This window comes from Emys orbicularis, chromosome 19 (genome assembly GCF_028017835.1).
Source record: "Emys orbicularis isolate rEmyOrb1 chromosome 19, rEmyOrb1.hap1, whole genome shotgun sequence".
Taxonomy (NCBI): Eukaryota; Metazoa; Chordata; order Testudines; family Emydidae; genus Emys; species Emys orbicularis.
The window spans coordinates 2,641,921-2,658,959 of record NC_088701.1 but is presented as its reverse complement, the minus strand read 5'-3'; the positions used below and the strand labels follow the sequence as shown (position 1 = coordinate 2,658,959).

General features: G+C 48.7%; 1 protein-coding gene across 1 annotated transcript; it reads left to right on the top strand.

The window, feature by feature from the left end:
• Nucleotides 1–4,390: 4,390 nt before the first annotated feature.
• Nucleotides 4,391–15,638, top strand: LOC135891746 (surfeit locus protein 4-like). The gene is made up of 6 exons (XM_065419402.1): nucleotides 4,391–4,495; nucleotides 9,768–9,954; nucleotides 12,057–12,133; nucleotides 13,583–13,626; nucleotides 14,143–14,329; nucleotides 15,139–15,638. The coding sequence occupies exons 1-6, from the start codon at nucleotides 4,445–4,447 to the stop codon at nucleotides 15,403–15,405; spliced, it is 813 nt and encodes a 270-aa protein (XP_065275474.1). The 5' UTR covers nucleotides 4,391–4,444; the 3' UTR covers nucleotides 15,406–15,638.
• Nucleotides 15,639–17,039: the final 1,401 nt, after the last annotated feature.

Here is a 17,039-nt window from a genome sequence, read left to right as displayed (position 1 = left end):
GGGGCAGGGTGTTTGGGTGTGCAGGAAGCTTCCCTATGCTGTGCCTCCTCTGGTAAGATAGGACCTCCATCATCAGGCACTGATGAGCTACCATCTCTCTGATCAAACCCTACAAAAATCAAACACCCAGAGCGTCAGAATTAACTTAGAACTAAACATAAATGCAAAGGAGCTGGGAGAACAGCCAATGGAACGGTCCTCTGCATTTGATGCCCCTTGGGTTCTGTGGCCTGTGGCACCACCATGTGGCCAGCAATGAGACTGTGACTGGAAGGAGAGGCAAAGGAGTGCAATTTTAGATAGTATGGGCCAAATGCAGACCATGGATCTGGCTCCATTGAGGCAATATCATTGCTTACAGTGTGTTTGAGACAACGCCATTGCTATTTGAGGCAGGAAACCCTGTTCATGTCCTGTTCCGGTATGGCACCCCACCATCACTGTTAGAGGCAGACCTATTATTTCCAGGTTTTGATGGGACTCTTACCACACCAACACCAAATGCATTGTATAGCAGATGCCATCATTCATAAGAACATAAGAATGGCCACAGTGGGTGAGACCAATGGTCCATCTAGCCCAGTATCCTGTCTTCCAACAGTGGCCGGAGCCAGATGCTTCAGAGGGAATGAACAGAACAGGGCCATTTATCAAGTGATCTAGCCCCTGTCCAGTCCCTGCTTCTAGCAGTCAGAGTTTTAGGGACAGCCAGAGCATGGGATTGCGTTCCTGACCATCTTCACGAATAGCCATTGTTAGATCTATCCTCCATGAACGTATCTAATTCTTTTCTGAACCCAGTTATACTTTTGGCCTTCACAACATCCCCTGGCAATGAGTTCCACAGGTTGATTGTGCGTTATGTGAAGAAGTACTTCCGTATGTTTGTCTTAAACCTGATGACTATTAATTTAATTGAGTGACCTCTGGTTGTTGTGTTAGATGAAGGGGTAAATAACACTTCCTTATTCACTTTCTTCTCACCATTTATGATTTTATAGACCTCTATCATATCCCGCTTTAGACATCTCTTTTCTAAGATGAACAGTTCCAATCTTTTTAATCGATCATCAGATGAAACATCATTTTTGTTGCCCTTCTCTGTACTTTTTCCAATTCCAATAGTCGACTAGAACTGCACACAGTATTCAAGGTTTGGGCATTCCATGGATTTATACAGTAGCATTATGATTCTTTCTGTCTTCTTATCTGTCTGTTTCCTAACAGTTCCTAATATTCTGTTCGCTTTTTGACTGCTGCTGCACACTGAGCAGATGTTTTCAGAGAACTATCCACAATGACTCCAAGATCTCTTTCTTGGGTGGTAACAGCTAATTTCCACCCCACAATTTTGTATGTATAGTTGAGATTATATTTTCCAATGTGCATTACTTTGCATTTATCAACACTGAATTTCATCTGCCATTTTCTTGTTCAGTCAACCAGTTTTGTGAGATTCCTTTGTAGCTTTCAGAGTCAGCTTTGGACTTAACTATCTTGAGTAATTTTGTATCATCTGCAAACTTTGCCACCTCACTGTTTACCTCTTTCCAGATCATTTATGCATATGTTGAACAGCAGTGGTCCCAGTATAGATCTTTTGGGGACTCCACTATTTAACTCTCTCCATTCTGAAAACTGGCCATATATTCCTACCATTTGTTTCCTAACTTGTAACTAGTTAATGATCCATGAGAACCTTTCTTCTTATCTCATGACTGCTTACTTTGCTTAAGAGCCTTTGGTGAGGGACCTTGTCAAAGGCTTTCTGAAAGTCCAAGTACACTGTATCCACTGGATCACCCTTGTCCACATTTGTTGACCCCCTCAGAGAATTCTAATAGATTGGTGAGCCATGATTTCTCTTTACAAAAGCTGTGTTGACTCTTCCCCACACATTGTGTTCATCTGTGTGTCTGATAATTCTATTCTTTACTACAGTTTCAACCAACTTGCCTGGTAAATTAGGCTCACCGGCCTGTAATTGCCAGAACTGCCTCTGGAGCCTTTCTTAAAAATCGGAGTTACATTAGCTATCCACCAGGCATCTGGTATAGAGGCTGATTTAAGCGATAAGTTACATTTCAGAGTTAGTAGTTCTGCAATTTAATATTTCAGAACTCTTCAATTAATACCACTTGGTCCTGATGACTTTTCACCGTTTATCAATTTGTTCCAAAACCTTCTTTTATTGACACTTCAATCTGGGACAGTTCCTCAGATTTGTCACCTAAAAAGAATGGCTCAGGTATGGGAATCTCCCTCACATCCTCTGGAGTGAAGACTGATGCAAAGAATTCATTTAGTTTCTCCACAATAGCCTTGTCTTCTTTGAGTGTTCCCAGTCAATATGGGAATAGTTGAAATCCCCCATTATTACTGGGTTTTCTGTTTTTGTAGTCTCTCTAATCTCCCTAAGAATTTCACAATCATCACCATCCTGATCAGGTGGTCTGTAGTATATTCCTAGTGCTATTCTCTTATTATTCAAGCATTTAATTTCTACCCATAGAGATTCTGTGGTACTGTTTGATTTATTTAAGATTTTTACTATATTTGACTCTATGCTTTCTTTCACATATACTGCCACTTCCTCACAAGTGCAACCTATTCTGTCATTCCTATATATTCTGTACCCTGGCATTCTGGTATCCCATTATCATCATTCCACCAAGTGTCTGTGATGCCTGTTATATCAATATCATCATTTATTACCAGGCCCTCAAGTTCACCCATCTTAGTATTTAGACTTCTTGCATTTGTATACAAGAACTTATAACATTTGTCAGTATTTAGTTGTCTGCCTTCATGTGAGGTAACTGAATGGGACTCTTTCATTTGACTGTTTCTCTTCAGTTCCTACCTGTACTTTATCAACATCTATCTGCTCCTCTTTACCAGGATATAGAGCATCCCCTGTCACGTTAAACACGGCGCCATCATATCTGTCAGTTGAGTCATGTTGCCATGGCATTGTTTGAAGCATTGTTGCCCTGGCTGGGTGCGAGGCGCTGTCGCTGTGGCTGAGTGCGAGGTGCCGGCCCCATGGTGCCATTTGAAGAACTGATGCCTTGTCTGGGTGTGAGGTGCCATTGCCATGCCTGGGCGTGAGATGCCGTGTCTGGGTGTGAGATACTGTGGTCTGGTGTGAGGCACCCTGGCTGGGCGTGAGGTGATGTGGCTGTGGCCGGGCACGAGGCGGCATTGCCATGGCCAAGCGTGAGGCCTTGGGCATGAGGTGCTATAGGTGGGCGTGAGGGGCTGTCATTGTGGCTGGGTGTGGAGCACTGTGACCGTGGCTGGGAGTGAGGCGGTGTCGCCGTGGCCAGGCGTGAGGTGCTGTGGCCGGGTGTGGGGCACTGTAGCCGTGGCTGGGAGTGAGGCGGTGTCGCCGTGGCCAGGCGTGAGGTGCTGTGGCCGGGTGTGGGGCACTGTGGCCGTGGCTGGGAGTGAGGCGGTGTCGCCGTGGCCAGGCGGAGGTGCTGTGGCCGGGTGTGGGGCACCGTGGCCGTGGCTGGGAGTGAGGCGGTGTCGCCGTGGCCAGGCGTGAGGTGCTGTGGCCGGGTGTGGGGCACTGTGGCCGTGGCTGGGAGTGAGGCGGTGTCGCCGTGGCCAGGCGTGAGGTGCTGTGGCCGGGTGTGGGGCACTGTGGCCGTGGCTGGGAGTGAGGCGGTGTCGCCGTGGCCAGGCGTGAGGTGCTGTGGCCGGGTGTGGGGCACTGTGGCCGTGGCTGGGAGTGAGGCGGTGTCGCCGTGGCCAGGCTGAGGTGCTGTGGCCGGGTGTGAGGCACTGTGGCCGTGGCTGGGAGTGAGGCGGTGTCGCCGTGGCCAGGCGTGAGGTGCTGTGGCCGGGTGTGGGGCACTGTGGCCGTGGCTGGGAGTGAGGCGGTGTCGCCGTGGCCAGGCGTGAGGTGCTGTGGCCGGGTGTGGGGCACTGTGGCCGTGGCCGGGTGTGGGGGGCTGTGGCCGGCGTGAGGCGCTTTGGACGCTCTTGAGGTGATTTGGCCATGGCGGTGTGGGGCGCCCTGGCCGGTGTGGGGCGCCCTGGCCCGGCGTGAGGCTGTGGCAGGGTTCCAGCTCTCCTAAGTCCCAGACTGGGGCCACTCCCCCGCCCCCTGTGGTGAGTGGGCTCCCCCCTCCCGCACCGCAGCCCTCCGAGGGCGGGAAGTTGGCGATAGCGCTCGGCTCCTCCCCCGCCGCCAAGGGTGAAGGCTGGAACCGGCCGCCATGGCTATCGAGGCAACGCCGTTGAAACGAACGGGTCTGCCTCGGTAGCCATGGCCGAGGGAGCCCACGTGACCCCCCCCCCCGGGGGTGGGGTAGGGCCGGGAACCTCCCTGTGACTGGTTGCGCACTAGCCACGCCCCCTCCCGCCGTCGGCCACGCCCTCTCTGTTTCCCACTCTCGGCCCCTGAGGAGACAGTGAGGCCGGGCCGGAGCCGACTATGGCGCCCAGTGGAGATTTGATGGGGGCTGCTGAGGACCTGGCCGACCAGGTGAGGGGGAGAGGTGTCAGGGCTGGGGGCGGCTCCTCCTGGAGGAGCGGGAGCTGGGACTGACCTGCCCCCTCCCGGCTGGGAATGGTTTGGTCCATCCCCGCGTGGGAGCCATTGAGGGGGTGGGAGATACCATCTCCCGCAAGGATAGTGAGGGGTGGGACGTACCGCCTGCTCCTCTTATAGTGAAGGGGGTGGGTATGGAGAAGGGAGGATCTACCATCTACCCCTGGGGAAGGGACTGTACCACCTACTGCCCCCCTAGAGAAGTAATGGGGGATGTACCATCATGGGGAGGGTATTGGGGGGGATCTATCAAAAATGGGGGGTGGGATATACCACCCGCTTTTCCTCCCCCTGGGGGAGGGGGAAGTACCAATTGCTGCTTCTTTCTTCCCCCAAGCGTGGAGCCTGTAGGAAACGGGGGTATGTACCACCTGCTTCTCCTTCTGTTTGGGGGGAGGGATGTACCACCTGTTCCCCCCCACACACGGTAGGAAGGGGGGCCAGGGAGAAGAGTGGGAGGAGAGGCTGTACCATGTGTGTCTCCTCTCCCCCTCCCACTCCCATTGGGGGGTGGTATTGAGAAGGCAGGGGACCCACATCTCCTGGTTTGCAGTGGGGTATGGTGTACAGGGCACCCAGCCTGGAGTTTGCAAGGCTACTATCTGTAGTACTGGGGCAGGAAGGTCTAGGCCCACCCATAACTAAACCCTCCCCGCCCCCAACTCAGGGGGAGGAACCACTAAGCCCACTACACAATCGATTTCTGGCGACAAAAAATGAAAAAAACAGGAGCAGGAGTGAGGTCAAAGGTAAAAAAAAATCAAGAATCTGGGGAGGAAGGAGACAAAGAGCACAGAACCCCTGACAGTGCCCAGCACTCCTCCCACATGTCTAGTAAAGTGGGGCTGGTGCACCATGGGATGCTCTGTTGACTTGAATTGGCATTTTCTTTTTGTGCCTTGAACCATGAAGTAATGAATCTGATGGGATTAAAATTTCTGCTTTCCTGACTATTTCCAGTTGATATCCATTCCCTCAAAATAAACAAACCCAAGGACAGAACAGGGGAATGTTTTCTCCTGAACACTGTGTGCAAGGGGTCAGTTATAATGGGAGAGGGAATCTTCATGTCACTAGTTCAGTGCCATTCCACACCAATAGTAATCCAGCATTACCTCGTGATAATCACACTTCACTAGCAGATTAGTGAATCCAACCTCACAGCCCATGAAAAGTAGGTGTTATCCCCACGTTGCAAATGGGGAAACTGTAGCACAGAGAGGGGAAATGACTTACCCGTGGTCATACAGTGAATCAGTGGCAGAGCTGGGAGTGGAACCTGGGAGTTCTGACTTCGTCTCAGCTACACAGATTGCAGAATATCTTCATGGTGCTCACGAGTCTCAACTAAACTCCTACTAGGACTTGCACAATTGCTGACAGTATTGCAAGTGGCTCTCTTGCCAGAGGTCAACAAAGATGTAAAGATGTAAAACAGATGCTAACCTGTTTGAAAGATCTAGGGTAGGCAATGCAAGCTGCCTTTAACACGTGCTAAAGTGGTCAAATTACAGTCTTGGCTAGGTTATGTTAGACTTTTAAAATGTGTGTTAGTTAATATCACACCTTAAGTCCTCCTCTCAGAGAACGGTATTTGGCTTATCCCTAGAAGAAGGTCTCTCAAGCTCAGGTATGCTGGCAGGGGTTACATGTGTTTTTGAAGTTTTCCTCACTATCTCTCATCTTGTACCCATCCTATGGATAACTAGAAGACTTCATTTTCCAGCGCTGCTAATGTGGCACCTTGATTTCATCCTAGGGCAAAGTCTCAGTTGAGGACATAACAAACTCCAGTTAACACTTGAGCTGATTCTGAGCATGTGTTTTACAGGAACGTCTTTTGGTGTCTCTGTTGTGCAGTAGGCACCAGTGCACAAAGCCTGGAAACATCTTGACATGATTGTGTTTAAAATGGATATTGGGAATAGTTAGGAGGATTTAGGGCTTGTATTCCAAGTACACAGTACGTTGCTTACAATTGTAAAGTGAGCCCTGTGTATTTTACCCTCTTGAACCAGACCTTAAAACTCAGGCTGATGTCCAGTCTGCATGGGTATTAAAGATCCCAAGGTCTGACTTGTGCAGGGTTCCTGAGCTAAAATTCCCCCTTCCCAGTTCTCAGCTTGCTTGTGCACTACCTGCTGCCATCTTTCCCAGATGTGGCTGCTTCCCCTTTGGTGTTCTGTGGAACCCTGTTACCCATATAGATCGGGAAGATATGAAATTCATTCAGATAAATAGAGCCGCGGATACCTGCGGGCCATGTTTGTGGATTGCAGATGGACGTGGATCCAAATTTTATATCTATAGCCCTGCAAATCTGCGGATATCCGCTTTATATCCATGGACCATGTTTGCAGATGGTGGATGCGGATACAAATTTTATATTCACGCAGGGCTCTACTGATAAACAGGGTTTTCGGTATGAGCACACTTAACATAACTGATGGACCTTAGGCCTGGGCTACACTAGTGTGGGGGTTCGAACTAAGATAGGCAACTTCAGCTACGCGAAGTCGAAGTATCTTAGTTCGACTTACCTGGCCATCCTCACGGCGGCGAGTCGACCGCCGCGGCTTCCCCTTTGACCCAGCTTACCCCTCCTGCCTAGGTGGAGTACGGGTGTCTATTCGGGGATCAATTTATCGCGTCTAGATGAGACGCGATAAATCGATCCCCGATACATCGAACACTACCCGCTGATCCGGTGGGTACTATAGACATACCCTTAGAGGGTGTAACACAGTTTCAGACAACAGGGATTTGGGGATTAAACTGATTTCTACTCAACTGATTGCTCAAATCGGACAGAGATGGGGGCCATAAAGCTACGTAGCCAGCTAGTGCTTTGGGATCCTTCAGGGTAGGAAGGCATTATAGAAATGTAAGTAGTGGATAAAGGATTTGAGGTAGGCCCATAGATCCTAAGGTCAGAAGGGACCATTAGAGCATCTAGTCTGACCTTCTGTATATCGCAGACCATAGAATTTCACTCAGTTACCCCTATACTGAGCCCAATAATTTGGCTTTTTTGCCACCCCGCTATTCTGCTTTTTCCTCAGCAATGTGTTCTGGCACGTGGATCTAGTGAGTTTTCTTTGGCACTGTCCTCTCTCACGCTAGAAGTGTGTCTAGATTACAGTTAAATTGAGCTCCTTAGAAAGCACATGTGGTGTCCTGTGTTATACACACAGGCACTTTTAAATCCTGTTTATGCTATGAAAAGAGCAATGTTTTAAACATGATTGGAGCCAATCCATGTTATAATATGGTTTAATCTAGCTGGTATGGATGGAAGAAAACTGTGTTTTAACGATGCTTGAGAATACTGTTCATATCCTTGTAGGTTCCTGTGCTTTCACAACCATGGTTATTTTTGTAGTGTAGACAGGGCCTTAACGTTTGATAGACTTTCAATTTGATTTGATTGTTTTGCCTTATTCACAGACTCCACGAGTAATTCAGTGCCACCTTGGGAAGGCACCTATTTGATAACAGAGAGCCTTTTGCAGACTAAATTATTACATTGGTTAAAGGACTGTTCCTGCATCCGAAGCAGGAATGGTGATAGAGGTGTGTATGTTATGTGTGTGTTACTTAGGGGTGTGGGGGACAGACTACACTATCACTGCCTATGCTTTGTTGTATCCACAGAACAAGTATTTTGGCCTCTAGGCCAGCCAGTTTGTCATCTCTCAGGATCAAAGAGCTCATTTAAAATACTGAAGTGCTTGGAGATGAAAGTTAAGTGTATGGGTAGATAGAATCAGAGATTTTCTCCTTAAAACTTCTGAATCAGGGGTGTAGAGGAAGTTAGATGTGGTCTTGCCTTTCCTCTCTTCCTTCATCATTGTCCTCCCCCCAAAAAAACAAACAAAAACAAAAAAAAACATGGTATTTAATAAACTTAGTAATAAGAATATCTGTATCCCTAGAAGTTTGTTAGAGGATGTGTTAATGAACATTGGCTGCTGTTGAGTATGATACTCAACATGGATCTAACCTTTTTCATCCTGAAAGAAACAAAGGACTTTTTGAAAGAGTTTGGGACATTTGAAACATTCAGGTATTTGGATAACTGGGAGCTCCATTTCTGTGAAGCTGTGGGCTGTAATACTTTGATTTAACTTTTGATTGTTGGGCTTAGTGTGTAGGTGCTGGGTGGTGTGGGTGGCCTGTGATCTACAAGAAGTCAGAGTAGGTGATCTGGTGGTTCCCCTGGCCTTGAACTGTCTGACTTTCTGACTTAGAGATTCGTTAGGGCAAGGATCATCTTTTTGCACTGTGTGTGTGCTGCAGGTAGCACAGAGGGGTCCATGACTGGGACTCAGTGACACCGCTGCAGTACACCTAATACATTTCGCTTTATATCCCCTGGCCGTGTCCACAGCACAGCCACCAACTAACATTGTAACCTTGGACAAGATCCATTATCCCCCACCGTGCCTCATCTTCCAAGGGGTTAAGGACTGAATGGAGATGTGAGGTGTAGCCCAGAAATTTATACTGAAAACAGTAGGGGGTGGTTGGTGTACTCAGATGTGAGACAGTTCCAAGGAATTGGCTTACCTGGCTTGGACCCCTCTTGAATGGTGGAAGATGCTTCTAGACTAATAGCTACTACGCAGTCTCCTCCCCTGCGTCAGTGAATCTCTACTGTGTGGGGCTACAGAACGAACGCATAGTGTAGAGCTGTGCGAATTACCTGCTCTTCAAAGCAGCTTCCGACAGCAGTCCTACCGCTTCAAAGGTGTCCTTGTATGTTTTCCCAGAGAGTTTAAACTGGGAGTTGGGACTCTTGAGACCTACTCCCAGTTTTGGAAGGAGAGTGTATTCTAGTGGGTAGAGCAGGGGACTGGGAGTCTGGACCCGGGTTCTATTCCTGGCTCTGGGAAGGCATGTGGAGTGGTCGGAGCAGGGGTTGGGAGCCGCTGACTCGTACAACCTTAGAAAAGTCAAGTTGCGGCTCTCACCTCAGTTTCCCCATCTCTAATATGGGGCTAATACCTGCCTCCCAGAGGCGAAGTGAAGATTTATTAATGGAAGTGTGCAAGGTGCTCTCAGATTCTCCTCTGACCAAAGTAGTCTCGCTTTTGGAGCTGGGTAACCTAGCAACTTGTTGCTTCAGCTGCTGTGGGCCATTGTTTTCTGACTCTCTAATGCTGCCTTTCGTTCTTCCTCCTCTGGCCATATCTTCCCCCTCTAGTTCTTGCGGATGACGAAGCGCTACCTTCCTCACCTGGCTCACCTCTGTCTGATCAGCACCTTCCTTGAGGATGGGATACGGATGTGGTTTCAATGGAACGAGCAGCGGGATTACATCAATATGTCGTGGGGGAGTGGCATCATCTTGGCCACACTATTCGTGTTAATCAACATGTCTGGACAGCTGGGTAAGAGCCCTCCCACCTCAGTGATGCTTCTGAGCTGCTGTTTGGGAGGGAGCCTGGGTACAGAATCATAGAAAGGACCTCGAGAGTTCATCTAGTCCAGAAACCCTCCATGCTGAGGCAGGGCCAAGTAACCGAGACCACCCCAGTGATGGATTCCACAACCTACCTCGGTCAGTTGCTCCAGTACTTAACTATCCTTAGAGTTAGAAAGTTTTTCCTAATATCTTACCCTAATCTCCCTTGCTGCAAATTAACCTGATGGAGAACAATTAATCACCATCCTCTTTGGCAACCTTTTACATATTTGCAGACTGTTATCAGCTCCCCTCTCAGCCTTCCCTTCTCTGGTCTAACCTTGCCCAGTTTTTTTAACCTTTCTTAGTCGGTCGTGTTTTCTAAACCTTTTACCATTTTCGTTACTCTCCTCTGGACTCTCAAATTTGTCCACATCTTTCTTAAAGTGTGGTGCCCAAAAATGGACAGAGTACTCCAGCTGAGGCCTCATCAGTGCCGAATTGAATGGAATAATTACCTCCCATTAGGGCAGTCAAGCGATTAAAAAAATTAATCTCGATTAATCGTGATGTTAAACAATAATAGAATACTATTTATCTAAATATTTTTTGCACTGTAAAATAAAAGAAATAGTATTTTTCAATTCACTTGATACAAGTACTGTAGTGCAATTTCTTTATCATGAAAGTTGAACTTACAAATGTAGAATTATGCACAAAAAATAACTGCATTCAAAGTAAAACAGTGTAAAACTTTAGAGTTTACAAGTCCACTCAGGCCTACTTCTTGTTCAGCCAATTGCTCAGACAAACAAGTTTGTTTACATTTGCAGGAGATAATGCTACCTTGCAATGCCAGTTACAAAAGTGCCATGCGAACGTCTGTTCTCACTTTTGTAAATAAGAAGCAGGCAGCATTATCTCCCGTAAATGTAAACCAGAAGTAGGACTGAGTGGACTTGTAGGCTCTAAAGTTTTACATTGTTTTACTTTTGAATGCAGTTATGTAACAAAAAAAAGTCTACATTTGTAAGTTGCGCTTCGCGATAAAGAGATTGTACTACGGTATTTGTATGAGGTGAATTGAAAAATGCTCTTTCTTTTGTTTATCGTTTTTACAGTGCATATATTTGTAATAAAAATAATATAAAGTGAGTACTGTACACTTTGTATTCTGTGTTGTAATTGAAATCAATATATTTTGAAAATGTAGAAAAACATCCAACGTATCAAATAAATTTTAATTGGTATTCTATTGTTTAACAGTGTGATTGAAACTGCGATTAATTTTTTTAGTTAATCACGTGAGTTAACTGCGATTAATCGACAGCCCGACCTCCCATGTCTAACGTATGATGCTGCTAACACATCCCAGAATATTTGCCTTTTTCACAACAGAATCACGCAGTTGACCCGTATTCAATTTGTGATCCACTATAACTCCCAGATCCTCTTCTGCAGTACTGCTGCCTAGCCGGTTATTCCCCATTTTGTGCTTGTGCATTTGGTTTGTACATAGGTGACTTTTCCACCCCTCCCCGGCCTCTCCCCCAGCTCTGCAAATGCTGAACATCGCACCGAGGCAGTATTTCACTGCAGAAGCTGGAATCCTTGAAATAGCAACACTCTGCCTGTCTCTGGCACCTTCCACACTGGGATCTCATAGCGTTAAACTTCATGTGCCCCAGGGTGGTATGTCCCTCTTATGCAGATGGGGAAACTGAGGCACAGAACAGGGAAATGACTTTTCCATGGTCACACAGTGAGTCGGGGCAGGGTCTGGAGTAGAACATAGATCTCCTGTGATCTTCCACCATCCCTCTGGAAAAAGACCTCTAAAGTCATCCAGTCAAGTGTCCCCCCCGAGGCTGTTCTGTGGAGAAGCTCCTCTTCTAATTCTGATAAGACTCATGTGGCTGTCTTCCCTCATTGGCTTTGAAAATCTCACCCTGAATGTACTACGCTGGTGGTAAAATGCCCCAAACTCCCTCATAGAGAAGAGTGAATATTGAAAGGGTCATCTGTGTTTTGTTAACCTGCATTGGTGCTGATTTATTTTTTTTTCCATTTTCTGTGTCTCTGTTGCAGTTGGGTGCATTCTAGTCCTAGCCAGGAAGTTTGTTCCTTACGCTTGTTTTGGCCTGTTTGGGATTATCTTCATGCAGGTGAGTGGGAGACGGGCTAGCTTCATGACGCTGCTCCAGACAGGAGTACTGGATGCCATGGCTAGCAAAGATTCCCCTGGCTGCTTGGTGGATTGATAGTAGTGGGCACTGATGGCCAGTGGCTGTGGAATGATGTGAGCTGTAGAACCATGAAAGCTAGAGAACGGAAAAGACCAATGACCTATTATTAGGGTTTGTCTACATGGGGAGTTAATCAGGAATAGCTATTCAAGAGTTCGGGTGAATTCTCAATTCTAAAGTGGATTACGCTAATTCAGAATAAAGCACTTTTATTCTGAGACAAAAGCATCTACACATGGAGTTAATCAAGAAAAGTGAATCTGCTTTAAATTCACAGCCTCCCTTACTCGGGATTAATGTTCATATGTTGACAATCCCTTAGTCTGTGTCTTCCCTGGGGCAAGATTGTGCCCTTCGCTCTATTCTCTAAAGCTTTCTCCAGTTGAATTTGTAAATGTCACAAGCACCCGGGGTTTCCATCCCTTCCCTGGGGGAGACTGCTAGTACATCTTACTATGTGGAAATGTCCTGCTATTCAGCCTAAATTTTCCCCTTTCTTACTTTCGTTCCTTATCACCCCCCATTCTGTTAAACGAAATTTCTCACCTGTCATGGTGTCCTGCCCCCTTCAACTCTCTCTGTAGATCGTTGTGTCCGCCGACATCTTAATCATTGCTAAGCCACGGTTAGCTCTTTTAAAGACGGTGCGGTGGATAGAGCACGAGACTTGGGAGAGACTCCAGTTCAATTCCCTGCTGTACCATAGACTCCCTGCGTGTTCCTGGGCATAGGCGCTGACTCTGTGGGTGCTCCAGGGCTGGAGCACCCATGAAAAAAATTAGTGGATGCTCAGCGCCCACCGGCGGCCCCGCCAGTCAGCTCCTCCCCCTCGCCCCCAGTACCTCCTGCCTGCCAATCAGCTGCTCTCCGCTCCCCTCCAGCGCCTGCCGCAGATCAGCTGTTCAGCCGTGTGCAGGAGGCCCTGGGGGTGAGGGGGCGGAGCAAGGGCAGGGCGTGCTCGGGGGAGGGGATAGGAAGAGGCGGGGTGGGGGCCTGGGGCGGAGTGCGGGTTGAGCACCCCTGGGGAAATAAGGAAGCCGGCACCTGTGCTCTTGGGAACTGAAGCCCGGAGACAGACTTAGATGACTTGTCATCTGCACAATGGGGATAGTAGCCCTGCCCTGCCTCACAGGATAAATACACTGAAGCCTCTGAGGTGCTCACCATTGACTTGCTGCGGGGCCGTGTGCAAGGGACCTCGCTGCAGGGCCTCTCCGTGCTTCAGTTCCCCCCTCTGTAACGTGAAATTGAAACTGACTCCTCTTCCATGGGGCTTCACTTTTGAACAACTCCTTGAGATCATCTGCCGCAAGCAGCTGAACCTGTTACCTGGCCACAGGGTTTAAACTGGTGGTTTCTGTTTTGCAGACAGTCGCTTACAGTATTTTATGGGATCTCAAATTCCTGATGAGGTGAGTTACAGCCGATGAATGGAATTGGTGCTACTTAGCCACAAAGAAATGAGGGCAAGGCCTGGCTTCTAAAGGCAATCCCTGACTCCAGCGATTAGGACAGGAAAAATGGAGGAGAGGACTCCTGGGTGCTTAACCTCGCTCTGCCACTGACTTCCTATCTGACCTTAGCCAAGTCACTGCCACTCTGTGCCTCAGTTTCCCCACCTGTCATCCCTCCTGGTAGGGTTCAGGTTTCACTAATGAACCCAAGTACAATGTGATTCCGGGATGGTAAGGGCTAGAGGCGAGCTTGGTGGGGGCTTGTGTAACCCGCTGGTGAGTGTGTGCTACAGGTCCCCTGCTCTGCCCAACCCACAGAGGATACGAGTCTGTTACAGCCCCAGCTAGGGAGACTGGGCTCTTGCTTTTAAGATGGAGGTGCCCGGTTCCGTCCCTGGCATGGCAGGCATCACACTCACGTTAGAAGACAGTAGCTCCATGATCCATTGATCCTTTCGCTTCCCCCTGCTGCAGGAACCTTGCCCTAGGAGGTGGGCTGCTGCTGCTGCTGGCAGAGTCCCGCTCTGAAGGGAAGTCCATGTTCGCCGGCGTCCCCACCGTGGACGACATCTCACCGCGACAGTACATGCAGCTGGGGGGCAGGCTCCTGCTTGTGCTCATGTTCATGACACTGCTGCACTTTGAACTCAGCGCTTTCACCGTAAGTGGCCTCTGATACTCCCTGACACCTTGTCCTGGGGTCCCCTCTCTGCTACAGGCAGCCCATCCAGCAATGGGGCTGGACACCGCACTTAGCCCTGAAGCAAAGGTGTTGCCACCTCCCTCCATGGTTATGCCTGTGATGTCCTCCCCTTTCACTTCAGGGACCCTTAGTGCTGTTGGGGTCTCCCCTGTAACCCACGCACAGCAGCAGTGTAGGCAGGCGAGTTGGCTGCTCTGAGTTGCAGGTTCCACGCCCTGTTTGGAATGTGTGTGGGAAGGAGAGCGGGGAGGTTACTCCACTGCTGGTTAGTCGCGGGGAGAGTGAGCAGAGGCCTCAGACCTCCCGACCCACCTGACCCTGCCTTGAGCTAGTGCAGTGGGCAGGATAACGTAGTCTTGCATCTCTGCTGCTTCCGCATTCCAGTCCAAACAGCCTTCTTCGCTTTCCAAGCCCTCCACGTGCAGCCAGCTCCTCTGCCCTGAAGAGTCTAACAAGCAAGACCCCAAAAATGGGGAGAATAGGCCAGGTATGGGAGGCTGCAGAGAGATGGGTCAGGTGACCAATGTAGGAAGAATCCCTAGTCGGAACTGGGTTTGAAGGAAGACGGAACTGAGATGATGATCTTGGGGTTTATTCTCAGTTCTGGGGAGAAGTATTGCTCTAGCTGTGAGCAGGGAACTGAGAGCCAGGACACCTGAGTTCTATTCCTGGCTCTGCCCTGACTTGCTGTTTGTGAAGTGCTTTCAGCTCCTGGTATAAAAGAGCTGTGCAGGTACTCATGTCTCCTGATATTTCCCCCATCCCAGATCTTCCAGGACATCTTTGGCATGGCGTTGATCATCTTGGTGGCCATTGGCTTCAAGACCAAGCTGGCCGCCCTTACCCTGGTCATCTGGCTGTTCATAATTAATCTGGTACAGAACGCGTTCTGGAACATCCCCACCTACAGGCCTCTCCACGACTTCCTAAAGTATGACTTTTTCCAGACCATGTCGGTAATAGGGGGCCTGCTGCTGGTGGTGGCACTGGGCCCGGGAGGAGTGTCAATGGATGAGCACAAAAAGAAGTGGTGAAGACAGGAGGAGAATGAAGAACGGGGAGGAGGCTTGGGGCAGACTGAGGGTGGGAATCTTTCCTTACAACTTTTTTAAACTTAGTCCCATTTGTATATTATTTTTTCCTCCCCCATTCTGTTCTCTGGAGGTTTATCATTGTTCACTGTTGCCTTATCAGGATAGGAGAGTCTTTTTCTTCCTATCCGGTTGGACACATGTGTAAATTAAAATATATATTCTATTCTACAGCCCTTGAGCCTTGTGTGCTGGTCCGTCCCTCAAGGCCTGATTTCGTAATGAGCCCCTCTGCTATCCTGAGCTTGGATCGTTATAAAGGGCCCCTTTTGGGATGTAGAAAGAGGCCCAAAAGATTTGCTGTCCTCTGACCTCACAGTCTCCTTATTGGTGGGTCAGCAGAGCCTTGCGGAGACCCGGAATAATGACATGGCTGTGAGCACAATTGAACAGAACAACTGAAAGAGGGTACAGAGGCAGCTACCTCCCTGCTGCTGGTACAAACAGCTTCCTTCTCTCCCTGAGCCAGGAGGCGCACACATTTCAGTTACTTCCTGAGATAGGAGCATCCTGTCGGGGCTGTCTGGCTGTGCCAGACACATGCACCCAGCCAGCTCAGTAATTCTGTCACAGTGTTACACCGTAAATATTGGAAACGTCAAGGCTTGCCTTCCCTGGCTTTGCTGGAGGACTTAGGTCTGAAAGGCAGAGGGTGAGCTTTTGCCAACCTTAACTGAAGGATGCTGCAGTGTTGACTCTTTAACATTGAGATCTTTTCTCCCAAATATACGTGGGTGTTTGAGTTAAATAGGTATTCAACATCCCCCAAAAGACAGTGTTTTAAACGACTGATCAGCTATTTATACTTCAGTATCTGCAGTATTATTCTGCCAGCTCTCCATAAAGCCCTCTGAGGCAGATGTGGCCTGACTTTTTAATGTAAAAAGCAGAACTATCCCCCGTCTTATCTGTCTTCCAAATCCCACTTCCAGGCTTTCTTTACATGGAAGCACAAGTCACAATTTTTGTTTCCCTGGGAGTGGGGGGGAGGGCAGGTCACCATTAATAACATTGCAATGGGTGATGTCACTTTAACAATACACAACTTCAGTGGTCCTTTGCCACAAACCCTGCAGCCTCCTCAGTGGACATTTGGATTAAGGCTTGGATCGTTTGACCCTTTCTTGGGGGCTGCCTGTTTTGAAGGAAGGCCGTGGCTCCTGGAATGAGCATCGTGCCCAAGGGGGTGTCTCTGCCTTATTTCCAGTTATGCCACCGGTGGGAGAGCTGCTGCTTTTGGAGCCAGATCCCGACTGCAAATCAGCTGGGGTGGGCAGGCTATTTTGAGTGGCAGCTTGGCCTCCAGGTTAGGCGGCATCGGCACTAGACTGTAAAAAGGGAATGCTAGCAAAGGTAAAAGTGAGTTGGGGTGGGGGCGGTCAGGCGCTCTGGCTGTGTGATCCTGAGGGTAGAAGAAGGAGATGCATGTAGGTAGTTTGCTGTCTCTGTGCACCAGATAGGAAGTCTCAAAGCTCTTACAGCTGCTATCCGAGGTGTGTGTGTGCGTGCGTGCGTGTGTGTGTGCGTGTGCATGTATCTGCTAGGAGAATCCTAGAAATACAGGACTGGAAGATACC